Below are 18127 nucleotides of genomic sequence, written 5' to 3'. Positions count from 1 at the left end.
CACAGTCTTCATCAGCGGAAGGAAGTTTCTCTTCTTCCTTTTTCTCCTTCTTGTAACTTGTTAAACTTGTTAGATGCAAAGCGTCTTTTCTAAGTAAACCTCCTTCTTCACAGGAAGTCAGGTTTAGGAAAAGAGCGTGGTTGACATTAACTTCACTGACTCATCATGACTGATGTGACTATGTGACAGAGAGAGAGAATTAAGTCATCGGTAACGTTATACTTGTTGTATTCAAAGTTATTGTTAGGACTGTAATTGTGTTATTAAGGACTTATCAGTACTGGCTATCGGCAAGTACTGACATTTAATTATTTGTATTTACTCGGCCTGAAAGAAAGTGGTATCTGTGCATCCCTATTTGTCGAGGCTTCTGTCATACATCTTTCCGTTCTCACATGAATATACAGAGTAAATGGGAACTTTTAAGGTGCATTCCTAAATGGTGAATAATGGTGATTGATCCACAGCTACACTGGGATTAATCTGATTAAAATGTGTAATCGTTCGACGACTATACTGTATACACTGTATGTTGACTCATCTCTCTTTGTTGGAACAGTTTGGGCATGGAGCACGATGGCCAAGGTAACCGCTGCGGGGACGAAACGGCGATGGGAAGCGTGATGGCTCCGCTGGTGCAGGCGGCCTTCCACCGATACCACTGGTCCATGTGCAGCGGACAGGAGCTGAAGAGATACATCCAGTGAGTTCACGTTTCATCCTACTGTCATTGACCAGATCTGACTTCACAGCAGATCTGCAGCCTAAATGAAGGAAGCTGGAAGGATTATGGGTAATATCCGCAATTCTTGAAGAGCCTTAGGCAACGATGACGGAGTTATAGCTTTATCTAAGACCTCTTTCAGGGCCACACAACCACACTTTTAAATGCACGAAAGTGTTTTAAAATCTGGATCTTCATAACAAGAGAACTAACAATAGAGAATCAGGCGGGATGGCTGCCATTTATGATTTGAGAGAATACCTCAATCCTTTCTGGATATATAAGAACTTTAGTAAAAGTGTGTCAAATTTCAAACCATGTCAAGCTCAGGACCATTCACTTATTTTGCTTGTAGCCATTTTGCATATACAATGTGTGCAGTTTATAGCTAATAAGCCACCTGTGGGAGAATTTGGAAGAACAGTATTAAGCTACTATTTCATTGGAAAAAGTCCCCAAAAATTGGGCTTTTCCAAATGTAAAAAAGTGTTCAAAATATGTTAAAAAAAAAGAATGAAATGAATGTGAGTTTGAACATTGCAACATGTCCCTTTGACTAAAACTGCATGAGGCCGTCTCCCAGCTGGTCATTGAGTGTTTCTATCAGCTGCACAAGAATCATTTTCTGACAGGCAAAGTTCAGTGGGGCGCCGACACCAAACGACTGACTTCTACTAAAGGAGATGACAATGGCGATGTGCAATCAATCCCGCTGCAGCGGATCGTTTGTGTGTGTGTGTGTTTTATGTGCCGCTCCTGGCTATTTTCAAGAGGATCCATTGCAGAGAAAAATCAATACATGGTATGAGAAGTGTTACTGCAGCATGATTACGTTGGATGATAAATGTGACGTTCTGAGAAGAAGAGGGAAGCTTGGTGAGGCAGCTGCTGTGGGATATGTCGTTACATGTGTTTTTTAAATATAATATTTTTACACTTTTACATTTTTACACAGGCACATGAGTTGTGTCTCGCTGGGTCCCTTCGCCTTGAACTAAAAATAATGAATAATAATTAACAGCGCGGCTGGGGATTGACAGCTGAACCACTTTTCAGCACATGGCCACATGCAGCCAAATCTGTCCAAAAACTGAAACATGCAGGCATAATTCTTATTAAAAGGAAAAAATAAGACAAGCTGTCTCTGCGTTTCACTGAAAACGTGCGGGTTTAAACCAGCGAGTGTGCACAACAACACATGATTACATTTCAGGATCATGCTGAATAGGGGGGCGTTCCACCTGCTTTCTGCTCTAAAACGAGGACTTTCTCTTGTTTTTTTGGCTCATTAATTAGGTGGTAAATGAACCTGAGCCGGGAACGTCAACATTCAGCGATTCAGCAACCCTGGCATATTTCCCACTGTGCTGCTTTTTCCAAACACTTCTCCGCTACCAATTTTGTCTCAGACCTTCATGCTGATTCTTTTGCAATCAACGCTTCGGAGCTTGTAAGTTTCTGGAAGGCAGAGGGACCTTAGTTTTACACTAATCAAAAAGAGTAGAAGCAATAGGAAAGGAGTTGGTGAATGGAAAATGTATGATCGTTAAAAACTGAGCAAGAGCAGTGACTTTGAGAGGACTGAGTTTATTGTCAGACACAAGAAACAAGTTCAAATTCAGCCCCAGCAGAAACCGCTAAATCTTGATCAAATATCCTTCAAAAGCAGAAGAATTCACAATTAATTTTGTCTCCAATATGAGCTCATGTTATAGTAAATGCCTAGTTCTCTCTGCAGTCGAGGTAAAAAAAATGTATTCATTAGGATTGTGATATTGAGTCTCAGTTGATCGACTGATGGACCCAGCATCAAACCATAGACAGACAGAATTGATGATGAAAGCACAAAGACAGTCCTATTTAGTTTTATAGGAAGAAAAAAACATTGTATTTAAGTAAAAAAAAAAAAAATTAAAGACATCATCACTTATTATAACCATGAATGGATGGATGGGTGGATGGATGGATGGGTGGGTGGATGGGTGGATGGATGGAGGAGTGGATGGATGGATGGGTGGGTGGATGGGTGGATGGATGGATGGATGGATGGATGGATGGATGGATGGATGGATGGAGGGATGGGTGGGTGGGTGGGTGGATGGATGGATGGATGGATGGATGGAGAGATGGATGGAGGGATGGGTGGGTGGGTGGGTGGATGGATGGATGGGTGGATGGGTGGGTGGGTGGATGGATGGATGGATGGATGGATGGGTGGATGGGTGGGTGGATGGATGGATGGAGAGATGGATGGAGGGATGGGTGGGTGGGTGGGTGGATGGATGGATGGGTGGATGGGTGGGTGGGTGGATGGATGGATGGGTGGATGGATGGGTGGATGGGTGGGTGGGTGGGTGGATGGATGGATGGATGGGTGGATGGATGGATGGATGGATGGATGGGTGGGTGGATGGGTGGGTGGGTGGATGGATGGATGGATGGATGGGTGGATGGATGGGTGGATGGATGGATGGATGGATGGATGGATGGATGGATGGATGGATGGATGGATGGATGGATGGATGGATGGATTTCTTAACAGAAAACTCTAAATGTCTTGTGTTCGCTGGCACATTTAGATAACAGCAGCGGATTCACAGGAGAGTGACTGTTCCAATATTATACACTTCTATTCCAATGAAATGTTTATGTGTTCTCTCCTCTGCTTTCTATCTGCCGACAGCACATATGACTGTCTCCTTGACGACCCCTTCAAACACGACTGGCCCCAACTCCCCGAACTTCCTGGCATCAACTACTCGATGGACGAGCAGTGTCGATTCGACTTCGGAGTCGGCTACAAGATCTGCACCTCGGTGAGTCCGTCTTACCCCCGAAACGGGTCTTTAAGTGAAGCAGACAAGAGGGAAATATAGGATCCATTTACTCCCAGAGATCTAAAGGAAATGGAATCTGAGGGACAATATGGTGAGTGAGTTGAAAGGCATGCAGGAGATGATGCTTTCCTAAAAACTGACTTTCAGACACCCACCCTCGTCTCCTGTATACGAGCAGAATATGATGCTGGGTTAGTGAGCACTTCAAATAGACATCTGCTTGTTGTACCGCAGCCACAGCTGTTCTCCTGCTACTTCTCTGCAGATGTCAGGATGATAAAAGCAAACTTTTCTTCTTCTTTCACTGGTCACATCATGTTGATCGACTGTGGCTTTTAAATGATGCCACATTCTTTGGAAGGGATGAGACATGATGCTAATTAGAGCCTTTGAACTAACAGAAATAAAAATTAACCAGGTGTCTCGCTCTGCAAAACACGGAAGAATTAATGAACCATTTAGTCTTTGCTCTTTTACATTTGGGGGAAAGATTCTTATGCCGTTTGTCAAAATATTTTCTGATGAGGATTAGTTCCATGCTGAACAGATGAAAAGGCTGATTCACCTCTTCATTTGATGATTTAAGCTCTTGGATTTAAATCAAGGTTGAAATTTCTTTGTTGGATTTGGACAGATACATGATCCACCCCCACTGACTAAAGAAAGTAGCTGCACTCCATCACTGCAACGATCTGTAACAGAGTCCCCCGTGTGAGAATGCTACTAGTCAAACGGCTCATGATCTGATTGTTGGCTAATTATATAAACATGAAGGGATTTAGATTTGAAGTGTTAGCTCTCCTGCTGTGGTGCCCTTGGGTAACAGCAGTCTTTAATACGGACCTGATGATGGCATCCACCTCGGATTTCATGCACTACAATTTGTTGAATTCTGTGTGTTTCTCCTCAAGTCTTCAGAACAGAAGAGGAGTAGCAGGAACTCCTTCCTACCTCCCATTTGTATTCTGGATAACCCACATCTGTCGACAGGGAATATGAAAGGGATTGGATTCAGTCAAAACACACGTACACACACACGCAGCATCAGCCATGCAGATGTAGAAAATAAAAAGAAGACGTTTTTTGTTTTTCTTCTCTTCTCTTTTTTTTGCACAAGACTGAAATAAAATAGAGGACATTTTTTCTGTCTAAGTACTATGAATGCTTTTTTACATTAATAATCAATATAAACTCAGGGAATCTGCTTTCCTCATATGTAGTGCAACAGCAAACAATGAGAAGCAAAAAGGAAAAAATAAAAAACAATTGTCATTGAAACAGTGGCATGCCCGTGTACAGATGAACAGACCCTATTAAAGATGACAGCCTAAACAGATTGAGTGCAGCCGACATTCAAGTTACTGCTACAGATTTGTTTGAATTCCATCTGGAGTAGGTTAGCAAACAGACTTCCACAATTCAGTCATGTTTATGCAGAGAAGAGCTCCATATTCTGAAGAAATAGAGATGCTGCACATCTAATGATTTCATCACGATTTGGTCGTAATATGATGATACGTGTATTTAATGCACAAGCGATGTGGAGGAATTTCCTTGAACAAAGATGGCAACTTGTTGACTTCTCGCTCATTTTAACGCTGGAAAATTGTCGAAACACAGAGACTAAATGACAGGTATTTTGCAGTGTGGATGCTCAGACTAAATCATGCATTGATTTAATGCTTTTTCAACATTTGGATTCTTTGATTTCACAATTAACAACAAAATAAAAGGTTAACGAGATGAGAGGAGCAACACCTCAATGGTCCCTAAACGCTGTTCTCACACACACACACACACACACACACACACAAAATACACCACAATATTTTTTTACAATAGAATAATAGCAGTTTCTGCAATTTTTTTGAACAATTGAGGTCGGCCGGCCCGTTAGCACAAAGGGAGCGACGAGCCGTTTTCCTCATCGTGTAAACAAACGAGTCAGAGCTGTGATAATGAGAGATTACTGTGCGGCTGTCGTGTAGCCCAGTCCATTGTCACAAGCTAAATAATGTTTTATTTGTTTGTTTGGAAAGAAAAGCCAGTCAATCGAGGCTAATTGTCTTGTCCATCTCTGCAAAGAGCCACTCGCTCGGGTAATTGAATGAGAAGTTGTAATTGGAGTAATCAGGAGTTTTCAAAAATATCAACGTTCTACAGTCGGGATCATCAAAAAATATGCATGTTGGCAACAGAAGTCGGCCTTTTGGCCTCCAGATGATTAAGACGCTTGAAACATTAAATCAAAAGTGTTACCGACATCAAAGTATCTGGTTGTTGCGTGTCCATTCGTCATGAAGTTGTAGAATCCCGAGGATTGAGACCAGAGGGTGTTTCGGTTTCACGAGTGACCGTGTTAATTGGTGACTTTCAGCCAGATGGGTTCGGTGGTTGCAGAATGACCAGTTAACACCAGAATGACCTGCTGTTAAATGTGTTGCTGATCACTGGACCGGTCAAAACAATCATATTTTTCTGTTTGTCACTTTGAAACTCATCACAGTTAAACTCATGCTGGTCGTTTCTCTCTGGTGTGACATGGTTGGTGTCATGCGAAGAGTCAAGCACTAAATTATCAGTCTTTACTTTCACTATATTATGCTTTTGTTTTTCCTAATTTGAACTGTGTGGAGGTCTGGGGCAACATGTAACACCAACTTGCATCCACTGATTATCCTACAGAAAAGAGCAATCTTTATTGTTTGCAATGTAAAGTACAATGAACATACCAGTGACTTGTTCTTGGGGGCAGCTGCATTGAAATTTCTAGAATTTGAATCAATTAAAAACTGTACAAATTGCCTACAGGGCAAAACATAATCAACTTCCTGTTATTATCCAAGGACTTTTCTGTGAAAGGGAACGTGCCAAGAGATATGACCTTCGGGGTAAACAGAAACTGGCTCACAAGTACTACTCTTAAATTGATAATCATGTGGAATAGTTTGGCCGAAAATGTTAGAAATAGTAAAAGCCTAAGTGAGTTTAAAAGAAAGTTTAAACAACAGATGTTTGATTTGTGTGTCTTTGGTGTCTTTATGTGTTTATAAATGGGGGATGGAAATTTAAAAGCTGTGCTTCGTCCATCTCCTTTTCAGACCAGGTGTTGTTGTTTTTTAGCTGTGCTGTTGGTGTTTGTAGTTTGTTTTGTTTGATTGCTGTGGTCTGGTGTGAAATGAATCATTAAAAATTCAAAAAACATTAAACGCTAGGTTTCATGTATATGTCTGGCCTTTATATCTATTTAAGGTTGTTTATGTTTGTGTTTATTTAATATCCCAGACTTAACACCCATCTGCCATATTTGTTTACTTTATGAGGCGCCATATGTAAGAATGTGGCCAAAAACGGTACGACACTCAAATTCAAAACACTGCAGCGAGTCGTATCCACCTCCCCCTCCCCCCACTCCCCTCCAGACTCGAGGTTGCCAGAGCTGTTGGCGTATCCTCCGTCAGCAAGCTGGACTGCGGCCAGGTAACGAGTCGTTTCCTGTTTTTCGCTTCAAAATAAAAGAACGAAAAACGGAAAAATAACTCGTATCCCGTTATTCGTTTTAAAAACGGAAAACGACTCGTTAACTGATATTAGATATTGTGTTTATCAATGGGATGAAATAACAGTGCCATTTTTCATTCCAGATTTTGCCGTACGTAGTGTAGAGTTATGATTAGCGTAATGCGTAAGTCTTTCCTGCTTCCTAGTGTTGCACAGCCAGGTGTTCAACCTGCAAGGCTGGGAAAGAGCGCTCGGATGCCGCGGGTAGGCTGATGTGGGACGGACCCCCCGCACCCCTAGTTCCAACGTCTATGCTACTGACGTTTGTTTCTATGACCGAAATGAATAACGTTACTCCACAGTTCAAAGTATTCGAAATGTCCATCCCCGTCAAGCTATGATGCTAACTTAGTTAGCCAAGCTTGTAGCTCAGTCGAAACTGGCAACCCGTGGTTGCTCGGCAGCTGAGACTCTACTGACTGCAATCGTTTGTAGACGCCAGTGGGTGGCGCCACGTGCCAAAACATGTTTTCAAACATGATTTGCGGTCCGCAAAAGATTTTTTTAAATGCGAATATTTTGGCTGTACTGTTGTTGTTGGTGAGTTCAGTATCTTATATGATCATTATTCCTGAGTCTCTATGACATATTAGGATGATTTTACGGCCAGTTGCTTTAGATTTCTTACATATTGTACCTTTAAGCCTGTGGGCTTCTGCGGGTAATCCTGTGTTCAACCCCACGGTGCTATGGATTGTGGGTAATTTTCATTTTAAGAATCACAATCTACAATGCTGAGCCTCAGTTGCACTGTTGGTGATGTGGTCTGTTGAATATTAAGGCATTTTTTTTTCAAATGTCACGGCTGGAATCTTGCAGCGATGATGTAACATGGTGCCTTGGAACACATGAAAAGAAAATCTGATGAATATTTCCCGCTGTTATAAAAGCATTTCTGCCTTTAAGCTGGTTGGATCTGAATGTCACATGACTTATTTTCATTCTCATGTACAATTCCAGTTCCAGCTCACTTCCCTCAAAGACACATATTGTGCTTTTTGGCTTGTCTCTTTCCTTTAGTGTTATATCTTTTGTAAAAGGTCTCCAGAGTTGCATAGCCTCAGGTCCATGGCCAAAGGGCTGACCGGGTGAATGGAAACTTCTGTATGGATTTCCAAAGAAAGAGGAGATGAACAACCAGTGCCTCAGATTAATTTGTATCACTATTCCTCACAAGTACAACTAAGGGACTTAAGGGACGTGGCATTTCTGACAAACACACTAAGCGGTCGGCCAATCACAACAGAGTAGGCCAGCTGACTAGTCAGAGACTAGGTTTTTTGGGAGGGAGGGGCAGGAGCTCAAACAGAGTGTTTCAGAGAGGCTGAGAAGAGTTTCTGCTGCACTGCCTCATGGGAAAGTTGAGCATTAAAGCACGTAAACGTGTTCTAGTAGTAACCTGAAATACACCAGAAAAGGAGCATCATCTTTAACACACACTTTTCCTCTTTTCTGTGTTTCAGTTTCGTACATTTGACCCGTGTAAACAGCTGTGGTGCAGTCACCCGGACAACCCGTATTTCTGCAAAACCAAGAAGGGGCCGCCTCTCGACGGGACCGAGTGTGCTCCTGGAAAGGTATGTTTGAGTCTATTACATGTCGGTACTGCATGGCCAAAAGTATGTGGACACTTAAAAGAAAGTAAGTATATACACACAGTGTTTCATCATAAGTATAGCTCAATTTGCACAGGTCTTTATCAGACTATTTAGATATATATTATTACATGACTTTTGGCAAAACCCGGCGTGTTTACAAACTGGCAGATTCACACATAATTAAGATTACACATGACCTCCACAGTTATCAGGAATAACCAGAGGTCCCCAGGTAAAACTAGAACCGTTTGGATACAGCTCAGGTCAGCGTCAGCAGCACATCGACACCGCCACAAGGTTTTTCCAACAGGAAACCTGGAATCTGGCTGCAGGGATTTTCTTCCCTTCAGTCGCAGCGAGTGAGGTCCGCCGCTGATGTTTCCCAGTTCTTCCCAAAGGTGCTGGATGTGGTTGAGGTCAGGGCTCTGTGCCGGCCAGTCAAATTGTTCCACACCGAACTGGGAAAACCATTTATTTTATGGAGCTGGAAAGAACCCTTCCCCACACTGTTGACGGAAAGTCAATTGGAAGTCTGAAATATCATTGTGTTATGTAACATGAAAATTTCCCTGAAGTGAAACTATGCAGCAAATACCAAAAGCAAACAGACAGTCCCGACCACATACATTTGGCCATGTCCCGTGTTCTCATATTTTCCCCTGTATTGTCATTTAGCGAGGTTTTTATGTTCGGCTGACCTTTCCTCTCCTCTGTTGTCCTCTGTAGTGGTGCTACAAAGGTCACTGCATGTGGAAAAACCCTAATCAGGTCAAGCAGGACGGCGCCTGGGGCTCCTGGAGCAAATATGGATCCTGCTCACGCTCCTGTGGAACTGGTGTTCGCTTCCGGACGCGTCACTGTAACAACCCGGCGTGAGTGGCAAACTCAACAATAACACAGTTCTATGATAAGTCACAACTGAAAAGGACAAATAATACTGATGCTGGCAGGTACAATTAGATCATTTGAGGTTGTAGATGTCCCCACGTATAACCTTGAATGGACTGAGTTAAGGGATTAAAGGAAAACTCTGGGAAATACCCTCAATCACTTTCTTCCAAAGGTTAGGTGATTAGATTATACCACTCACGTCTACAGACGGACTCAGCAAAGGTTTTGGCAGTTTTAATAAAAGTGTAATATGTGCAGGTAATATTCAGTTGAAATTGCAGAACTTTCAGGGTCAGCTTTGAATATTATAGGCCTTTAAAAAATATTATATAGGGTTTAAATAAATAATGCAAGCCGGATAAAGAGTGAGTCAATCGCTCCATAAGTGAATAATGTGAATGTGCAAGTGGTCAGTGAGCTTCATTTGTACAGTTAAGTTTCTTAGCATCATCTGTCCAAGCAGGATTTCACATTCTGAGTTTCAAAGAAGGTCCCCGGTATCTGTCTGTCTCCGTCCTCCAGGCCGTCCAACGGGGGCCAGGACTGTCCGGGGGTGAACTACGAGTATCAGCTCTGCAACACTGACGACTGCCCCAAGCACTTTGAAGATTTCCGAGCGCAGCAGTGCCAGCTCCGCAACTCCCACTTTGAGCTCCAAAACACCAAACACCACTGGCTGCCCTACGAGCATCCCGACGGTGAGCCAGAGAAATGTCACACAGACAGCCGTGCTCAGAGCCGTTTTAATTCAAACAACAGATCTCTTTTGTGCAACTTTTTCATCCTGTTGCGTTCTTTGACTGTTTTTTCTTCTCTGGTTTGTTTTGGTCTCCCAATCACTGTGCCGGCTTGCAGAGTTTAAATGTGCCTTTTCTAATGCATAATACAAAAACAAATATTTTATCATGTTGGAATCTCTGCTGGATTCACAACACAGAGCTGTTATCCTCCCGTTGCACCTAAATTGGTGTGAGGTTTCTAAAGGCAGTCACGTAGAAAAGAAGTAAGAAGCTGAGGGAGATGAGACTATTGATCTGTGAACTAGTTGTTTAGGTTTATATGAGGTCATATGTGTTTGTGTGAATTGAACAGGAAGTATTAAGCAGGGCTCAATAATTCTGTTTAAAATTGCAGATAATGCATCTGTGAACATCTAGTGAGGTGTATGCTGTTGTAATGTTACACAATAGATTTCTTTAATACGTGTCTGGGCACTAAATACTGGGTTCACTAATAGCACCCGGATCTGGAGAGTCACTTTGTCTCGGCTGCATTCCCGATCTTCTGCGGTTATTTTTCTTGCGTAGCGGCACGCGTTGTTGTACTCCTTAATCTTACTGGAGGTCTGTTTTACTTTGGAAAGTTTCTAAGAAATGATGTAAAACAACACTTTGATAATTCTACAACAATCCAATAATCTGTTGCTTTGTAGCCAGCAAGAGATGCCACTTATACTGCCAGTCGAAGGAGACGCTAGACGTGGCATACATGAAGCAGCTGGTGCATGATGGGACACGCTGCTCCTACAAAGACGCCTACAGTATCTGCGTGCGTGGAGAATGTGTGGTAAGGTGTTTAAACTACGAGTTTTTGACATTAAAAGCCACATCAGGTTATTATTGCATATTAGTGGCTGCAGGCCGTTTGAAGTTCCACACCTTTGAAGAACTTAATTAAATTACACAGTGTGATTTTGGCAAACTGCACAATCCCTATCAGGTTCAACTGAGAAGAAGCTTTATAATAATGCGTTGATTCATTCCTGAGATTTTACCGGATTTGGAGAATATGAGATATGAGAATTAGTGAAAACATTTATAATGGTTGTTGAGTCGTTGTATAAAGGACTGAGTACTCACATCTTTTACTGAAGTAGCAATACCACAGTATAGACATACAAGTGAAAGTCATGCATTAACAATGTTACAATTAATCAAAATTAAAAAGAAAGTGATACAGTGATATCATTTGCAGAATGGCCCATTTCCAACTCAATATATTATATATTTTTATTATAATTATTAATGTAAGCATTTCTTAAATGTTTCAGCAGGAGCTCATTTTAATTACTTCTAATACATCTTCATGTATTAATTATATTTTGTCATAATAATCTGCATAGTGACTACAGCTGTAAATGTATATATTTAGTGGTGTAAAAATTACAATATTTGTCTCTAAATTCAAGTTGAAGTGCCTCAAAATTGAACTTAAGTAGAGTAAATGAACTTGGTTACTTTCCACCACCAAGTACCTCATGCTGGCATTATGATGACTTGTTTTTCCATTACAATCTGTCGCCAGTCGGCTGCAATGGCTTTCTGTCCAGCCAGCAGCAATCAGTCGATATCTAATGAAGCCTTAAGAGGAAACATCTGACAGGTCGGCTCCTCGTTAAAACCATGTGGTGACTTCTACAGATCCAAGACCAAACAACAAACTCCGCTGATCTATACACTTGTTTACTTGCTCTCCAGAAAGTTGGCTGCGACAGAGAGATCGGCTCCAGCAAAGTGGAGGACAAATGTGGCGTTTGTGGCGGAGACAACTCCCACTGCCGCACCGTCAAAGGAACCTTCACCCGAACGCCCAAGAAACCTGGTAAGAACACGTGGAACGTCTTTTAAAACACAAATCAATGTTTTTTCTTCCATTTTTTCCTGCATGTTTTCTCAACTCTATAAAAATGAATGTTTCTAATCAACCATGAGTGAATGAGTACACATATAAATACTGCACTATCCTGTATACGTACTGCAATATCATTTAACAATCATTATTTTAATAATGGCCAAATTAAAATTCAGAGCATATCTGTTGCCTCCACACCGCTCTCACCACGGTGGCATCTGAGCCGGCGGCTAGCAGCTAACTGTGTGTACCTGAAGGGGAACCGTAGGGCGGGTGCTAGTAGGCCCACTATACCAAAGTATTAGACACATTTAAGATCTGACCTCTTGAAGTGAAAAAGTGAAAGGATTTGGAAAAATTCATCCACTTCATCTTGACTACAAAATACAACATTTTATGGCAATCAATCCAAAAGTCGCTTATGAAATTATGTTTATAGATTTTTTTATCATTTATAATAATTCCAGCGTATTGATGAGAAGCCCTGCTGAGATAACGGTGGTGTGAATGAAATTGCATCTGCCTCCTAAAGATTTCTGTGTAATTTCTATCCGCTCGTGGGCAGAATGAACACCGGCTGCATATAAATGAGTCTGAAGGGATGCTGCGGAGTGACACGGAGGTGTGCTGAGTATCTGACAGCCGTCACTCCGAACAGACCCCCGTAAGACCCTCGTTAATTGGCGGAGGAATAATTAAGCCCATATTTGATTCATTCATTTATACAGTTGTAGACTATAGACCAACTTCTTCAAATTAAGTTGCTTCACTCAGGTTATCTCCCCTCTGCAGCCACACACACACACACACACACACACACACACACACACAAAAGCTGTGAAGCTGAATAATTGCGAGTAAGTGGCTTATTTCCTCTTGGAAAAATATGTCTTCACATTAACAGCCAGCACTAAGAGGATAACATAAGGAATGACCCATTTACTTAAACGGTTTGGTGATGCCTCCTTAAAAATCCATCTCTGATGCCAGCCCTTGTCTGTCATGACACTTTCATTTAAGCGACATGAGGTTATGAAATCAATAAGGAGCGCTTCCGAGACTTTCCGATAAGGATGGCTTCATTAAACCGTTTCAGGATTGTTGAAACTGTGTTGATATCTTTTCTTTTCCCCCCCCTCCTCGTCTCACTCTCATTTAACCACTCACGTTTTTTAACAGGGAAACAGTTAAGCAAGAGAGCCCAAAACGAAACCCCTTTGTTGGAAAACACAATATGCAAGTATCCAAGTGTCACTGAATCGCTCCCAAAATCTGCCGTAGCCTTTTGTGTGCAGCTTGTAGTGCAGAAGGATGCCTAACGCTGTAGACACCTAGAGACACGAGTGATGAATAAGCGGCTGTTTCGTCTGTTTCCTTGTTACTAATCAAGTGTCTATTTAGGTCCGACGCAGCTGTCGTAGCTGACTCAGGGTCACTGCCCAGTCGGACGCCGGGTTCACATCTGACGCAGAAGCCTCGCCAAGTCACTCGTCTTAGCGTGAGCCCGGTTGTTCAACGCCTTTCTCTGCTGCTCTTCTGACATAACGTCTGTCTGTCCGTCTGCTTGTGTGCGAGTGGGGAATAAATACGTCACATTCATTTCGAAAGCACGATCACAGACAGCCGTGACAGTCTTGTAATAAGCAAAGTGGATGGATTTTGAAATTTGATCATGTGGGAGGCGAATCCAGGGAATTGAGATTTCCGAGAGAACAGCAGGGAGAGAGGGGAGGGAAGTCATGTATGTTGTCAATTATCAGAATGAGATAATATACTAATAATTTCTATTGTTTGAGGTAGATTATCACTAAACAGGCGTTAAAAGGACTCGGGCAGTGCTTAGCCGAGAATCATGGCGCTTCCTTATCCAGTGTGAACCCGGCGTGTAAAAAGTTATTTTTTGATATGTAAGGTCATTTAATGTAAATTGCTTCAACAGACTAACTTTAGAGTCTTTGTGCAGACAGAACTGTCACATAAAAAAAAAAAAACTCAAACCTTTGGAGGCAATCTGGGATGTTGTCGCCCGGTACAGTCTCATTGATTGACCCTCATCTGGCATCCCGGCGCTGGTTCCGCCAGGCCTCCACACCCGGCGGGTCTTTTCAGACATCTAGCTTTTATTTGCCGTTTTCGCCATCCTCAGTCTACAAGAAAAACTCTGGAATCAAATTAGGATTCCAAAATTGCCTGCCATCACGTGTTCTCGCCATGTTCTGTATGAAGTGGGGAGGGTATCATTTTTCTCTTTCCAAAAGTTGGATTGCAATTCCTTGTCTTGTAACCCTCCCGTGAACCCTACGACGGCGTGGCAGCACATTCGTAATCATCAGCGCCGGGAGGCTCCCAGTGTTGAGGCCTGCCCGTCAAATCTAATGGCGAGTAAATACAGCAGAGCAGTGCCGTCCTGCTGATTGGCAAGTGGCCCCTTGCCAACGAAGATAGTTTGCCTCCTCCTCCCATGTGCGTTCTTCCGGTCCCTGCTATGCTAATTTAACATGCTTCCACTGTAGGTGATGTTGTGGCAGAGAACGGTGAGACGGAGAGGAGACCCTACGAAACGACTAACTGATTCATTTTTGCATTTGAAGGGAAGACCAGAGGAGCCTTCTCGTTGCCCAAAGGAGCTCGAAATGTGTTTTTAAATGAAACCGAAGACTCTAGAAATATACTGGGTGAGTCACGGTAGGTTTGTAGACGGTGGACATCCCTGGCAGAAGGTGACTTTGCTGCGCTGTAGTGAGAAAAGCTCTTCCTCGCACCTCATTGAGACGCCGGCTGAAGGCATTCACATCCCGTCTGCACACCGTCGACATGGTAACAAGAGGAAGGGCTTCTGTCCAAAGACGCCGTCACAGATGTGGATGTGAATGGACGGCCCGTTTCAATGAAAGTTTTGCCTGCAGGCTTCGACGGCGAGGAGGAAAGCTGCCGAGTCGGCATTTAACCAGTTTCTGTTGTTTTTTTTCTCCGCAAACTTCTCTCAACCTCTTGGTAGAGCAAAGAGAAGCAAACTTCTGAAAACCTGCGTGATGTCCACCACTGCAAACACACGAGATGATTCCTGTATCCGCTTAACTTACCTGTCTGTGTCTTTATCTTTCCTAACCCCATCCCCCACCCCCCTCGTCTGCTTCTGCTTGCTGCAAACTTGGCAAAGGTTACCTTAAGATGTTTCTCATTCCTCCTGGAGCTAGACATGTGATCATCCAAGAACACGAGGCCTCCCCTCAGATTCTTGGTAAGTGTGACTTCCACACACGAACACATGTATGAAATCAAGGAGGAAACATCGCTGTCCTCCTCATGTTTCCCCTTGAAGGCTCGTGGGAACATACACATACATAGAAATCCTAGATCATAGGCTTGACATGATTTATTCCTTGTGACCTCTTAGGCAGTGAAAAATAGTCTTCATGTTGCCAATTCATTGTTTTAATTAATCTGATGAAGAGAGAGAGTTCCAGATTAGTGCCGTCTCTCCCGACTGTAAAATTAGCACAACATTTAGAAAGGGTCAGCATAATTCCTGACCGTGATAAGAATGAAAAATATTCATATTCATATTGAAGTGTAACTGAATGAAGCGCCGACCGATCGGCAATATGAAGTAGATAAGAGTTCAAAGCAGCTTGTTTTACGTAAAACTACTAGGAACAGATTGTCAAAGTAAGTATACAGTCATTTATTCCTTGTGCTTTGAATGTTGTGTGTTTTTATGCAAATGACCCCACGTAGATGACGACAACAAAAGGATAACGTTTTACATAGGATTCCCAAGTAATGAGCGGGAAAGAGCTGATAGATCTCTGATATAGTGATGGAGGAAGTATTTAGATCATTGCTGTTTGAGCCTCATCCCTCTTTTAAAAAAGAATAAGAAAAAACGACTTCCCAATCTACCTGTTTTTTATGGGCCGGTCAGTAATGAAAGCAAGGCTCATAAGGAACCAGAAACACAGATGAGGTCATTATTCTATAGCCATTATATTGTGCAATTAACATTAACATCATAGTGATAAGTTCTACCATTAAAGTATGTGTACTAACTGCAAAAATAAGATAATAATGCATTTAGAATCAAATTGTGTCAGAAATAATTAGGAAGATGTAAAGAAAAATGACAGATTTTTATTATACATCAACTCATTAGATAATTATAGGACATGCATTATAGTTTCAGCATTCAAAGATACAAACGATACATTCAAAGCCTGGCAGGACTACTTCTCTCGGGGTATCACCATTATTCAGTTTTGTTTATATACTCACGTATCACATCTTTCCTCATGAGACTTGAGGAAATGAGGGGTGCAGTCGAATAGTCTTTTTTGCTTAGGAAGGTTCCTAACTGAAGAAGTGACCCGGAAGTAAACAAGTGGCCGCCATGATAAGAGCCGTTCGGATTCTCTAAATGCAAAGGAAAGGAGCTCCAATGCTTCCTTTCAGAGCTCCTTTAGCATAGGATGCAACGGACCTTCCTATGCGAAAGGAAAGGAGATTACGCCGACCCACAATTCTTTGCGAGAGCAACATTTAAAGTGCCGCACACCTCGGCCGTTCATGAAAACAAACTATATGCCTATTTGCATATTTAACAATTACTTTCATGCAGACATATAGTAATTGCAATAGTGATGATAAATGTGTGGACAGTGATAATTGAATGGTATTTTTTTTTTTTATTATTTCAATCATATTACAAACTTGACAAAAACAAAACTAAAACCACAAATGAAACGTAAATAAAGTAACCGTAAAGCTGCTGGACCTGAAGCCGGTCAGTGAACCAGCTGTTGATAAAACCAACATGTGGAGAAGTGGACGATGCGTATTTGTAGTCCATTATTGTAGTTTATCCAGCGTAGACGCACGTCAATCGCGGGTGCCGATCATCAGCTGTCAATCATCAGCGGCCGCGTTATAATGACGTAGCTTAGTGAAAGTCCGGTCGGATTCTCTGAGCACCGCGGTCGACTATTCCTAAGTCCTTTTGAGTTCTCCTATCGCCTTTCCTTAACCCCGTGACGTTTTCCCCAGAGGAATAGGAGTTAGGACCTTATTTTTTGACTATTCGACTGCACCCCGTGACCCAGCCACTTTCTGTTGCCTGCACCTGGGACTGGTAATAAGGAAGTAGGGGGGTCCCCGACTGAGAATTGACAGAGTCCCGGTGCTGTCCTTGGTACTGACACAGAGCGCAGATCGGTAGACAGAGTTTCCTGCTTGCTTTTTGTGCTAAATAGAAATTATGTTAAAGCACCAAACAGCTGTTATAACACCTCAAACAGCTGTTAAAACACCATAACAGTGCTACATTCTGCTGCTTAAAGACCAAATAGTTTCGGTGTCAAATGTCTTCCCGAGCCGTCCAGTTTCTCTTTTCATGTCCTGCTCTGGGATTATTGTCTGTGTTCACCACATTAGTTAATCCACCATTCTTCCACATTCTGCATGAATCAGATTTCAGTTCATTGCGATGCTTTTCTGGACCTTGTGGCAAGATCTTGACCAGTTTTGATGAGGATAGGAATGATGTTGCCAGAGGCTCTGATTGATTAGTCATTGGGCCTGATTTGCGTTCCCTCTCTATGTGGGTTTCTTGATAAGCCAGCTTAATCTTCAATTGGGCTTCATCACAGATATTCAATTTAAATTATTTTTATTTAATGAAATCATAACCAAAAGTTATCTCATCCATCTGAATCGTTTTCAGAGACCCAAGAAGGCAAAAAAACTCCTCTTTAATGGGTAGAAATTATCTAGTAAGTAATTCTATGATGGCCTGGCATGTACCATATATATATATATATATATATATATATAAAATGGAAATGAAAAAGAAATACTTTTATTCTTAATATATTAACGTTTTTTTCATCTGA

At 42.1% G+C, this 18127-nt stretch overlaps 1 protein-coding gene across 2 annotated transcripts in view; it reads left to right on the top strand.

The window, feature by feature from the left end:
- The window catches only part of adamts3 (ADAM metallopeptidase with thrombospondin type 1 motif, 3), a 125388-nt gene that overhangs the window by 76783 nt on the left and 30478 nt on the right, over positions 1 to 18127 (top strand). Inside the window, exons 9-17 of one of the 2 annotated variants that reach the window (XM_084024342.1) lie at positions 560 to 703; positions 3408 to 3540; positions 8586 to 8699; positions 9447 to 9592; positions 10134 to 10309; positions 11044 to 11177; positions 12089 to 12212; positions 14834 to 14917; positions 15403 to 15483. In XM_084024342.1, coding sequence (XP_083880468.1) covers positions 560 to 703; positions 3408 to 3540; positions 8586 to 8699; positions 9447 to 9592; positions 10134 to 10309; positions 11044 to 11177; positions 12089 to 12212; positions 14834 to 14917; positions 15403 to 15483 — 1136 coding nt within the window. The remainder of the gene's footprint in view (positions 1 to 559; positions 704 to 3407; positions 3541 to 8585; positions 8700 to 9446; positions 9593 to 10133; positions 10310 to 11043; positions 11178 to 12088; positions 12213 to 14833; positions 14918 to 15402; positions 15484 to 18127) is intronic. The other variant, XM_084024343.1, reaches the window with a different exon arrangement.

This window comes from Eutrigla gurnardus (genome assembly GCF_963514095.1).
Source record: "Eutrigla gurnardus genome assembly, chromosome: 13".
Taxonomy (NCBI): domain Eukaryota; kingdom Metazoa; phylum Chordata; class Actinopteri; order Perciformes; family Triglidae; genus Eutrigla; species Eutrigla gurnardus.
This window is presented reverse-complemented; position numbering and strand designations above follow the sequence as displayed.